Source organism: Ylistrum balloti, unplaced genomic scaffold, assembly GCF_031769215.1.
Source record: "Ylistrum balloti isolate Yb309-2 unplaced genomic scaffold, AGI_CSIRO_Ybal_v1 Utg371278, whole genome shotgun sequence".
NCBI classification, from domain to species: Eukaryota; Metazoa; Mollusca; class Bivalvia; order Pectinida; family Pectinidae; genus Ylistrum; species Ylistrum balloti.
This window is the reverse complement of record NW_026782687.1, coordinates 269,870-271,351: the sequence shown is the minus strand read 5'-3', so window position 1 is coordinate 271,351 and position 1,482 is coordinate 269,870. Positions and strand designations below refer to the sequence as shown.

The following is a 1,482-nucleotide window of genomic DNA, read 5'->3' as shown; positions in this document are numbered from 1 at the left end:
ATCAACTGTCAATATCTGATGGAATTATCTTCAAAGGAATGAGGATTGTTATTCCACCTAGTTTGCGTTCGTACATGCTCGATCTAATTCACGAATCGCATCTTGGGATCGTTAAGTGTAAACAGCGTGCAAGAGAAGTCATGTACTGGCCGGGTATGAGTGCTGAAATCGAGGTGATGATTCAGAACTGTGGAAAGTGTGCTGAGATTCAAAATAAACAACCCGCAGAACCTCTGAGACCGTCCGTTACACCTGATCTACCATACAGTGAAGTTGGGAGTGATTTATTCCACTTTGAAGGAAAGAACTATATCATTCTAGTGGATTATTATTCAAAGTACGTCGACGTCGAGGAATTACCCGACGCGACTGCCTCTGCTACAATTCGTGCTATGAAACGAGTGTTTGCGTGCCACGGTATCCCGAAATTACTTCGTTCAGACAACGGCCCAAACTTCACATCAGCTGACTTCAAAACATTCTGTGCTGACTATGGAATCGAACACATAACATCCAGTCCCCATTTTCAGAGTTCAAATGGTGAGGTTGAACGTGCTATACAGACAGTGAAGCGCATCTGGCGTAAAGCTGATGATCGTTATCTAGCGCTTCTGGACTATAGAACCACACCACTTAATGGAATAAATCTATCACCGTCACAGATACTCATGGGCAGGAGACCGAGAAATAAATTACCTGCTAAACGCGAGATCCTTGAACCGTCTATGAACAATCGCCGCGAAATAAAACGTCACTTCACGGAAGCGAAACAAAAGCAAAAACTTTATTATAATTTGCACAACAAAGTCAAAGAGTTGTCTCCCTTGGTAAAACAAGAACAAGTGCGAATGGCTCCGTTACCTGGAACAAAACTATGGAAGCCTGCAACTGTTATAGAACATTCTGTGCGTCCGAGATCATACATAGTGAAATCTAATGATCAACTGTACCGTAGAAATCGTAAACACTTGAGACGGTCTACCGATCATGCAAATGAGTCGCTACGATACAACATTACCGAGGAAAATGATCATGACTTTATGAACTTGGACACTTCCACTCAAAGCAAACAATCAAACTTGCCACCCTCCGAACTGACTGTCGCTTCGCCGCAAAAACATTCTGTTATACCTAAAAGCGAACCGAGTGTAGTCGATATACCTGTCACGAGGTCAGGAAGAAGGATCAAACCGCCTGTGAAATTGGACTTGTGATGTGTTAACAATTCCCTGTGGAATTAACCATTCTATGAACTGTTAAAGTTTCTATTGTGAAATTTATTTTGTATCCAGTTACAGCGCGAGGACAGTGCTAATGATAATTTTGAAAGTGTTGTTTCTTTCTGTTCGTATTAATTCTAATAACAAGACTGTACTAAAGAAGGACTGAAAAAAAAAAAAGAAACTTCAAAGTTTTTATTTCAAGTTTCAGCAACAATATCCTTTAAATCTTCTTTGATTAAGCAAAGGGAGATGTAATGTA

The 1,482-nt window shown here is 40.6% G+C and overlaps 1 protein-coding gene across 1 annotated transcript; it reads left to right on the top strand.

The window, feature by feature from the left end:
• Positions 1–38: 38 nt before the first annotated feature.
• Positions 39–1,214, top strand: LOC132561789 (uncharacterized protein K02A2.6-like). Its single transcript, XM_060226488.1, has one exon. It carries the CDS (start codon positions 39–41, stop codon positions 1,212–1,214), a length of 1,176 nt encoding a protein of 391 aa, XP_060082471.1.
• Positions 1,215–1,482: the final 268 nt, after the last annotated feature.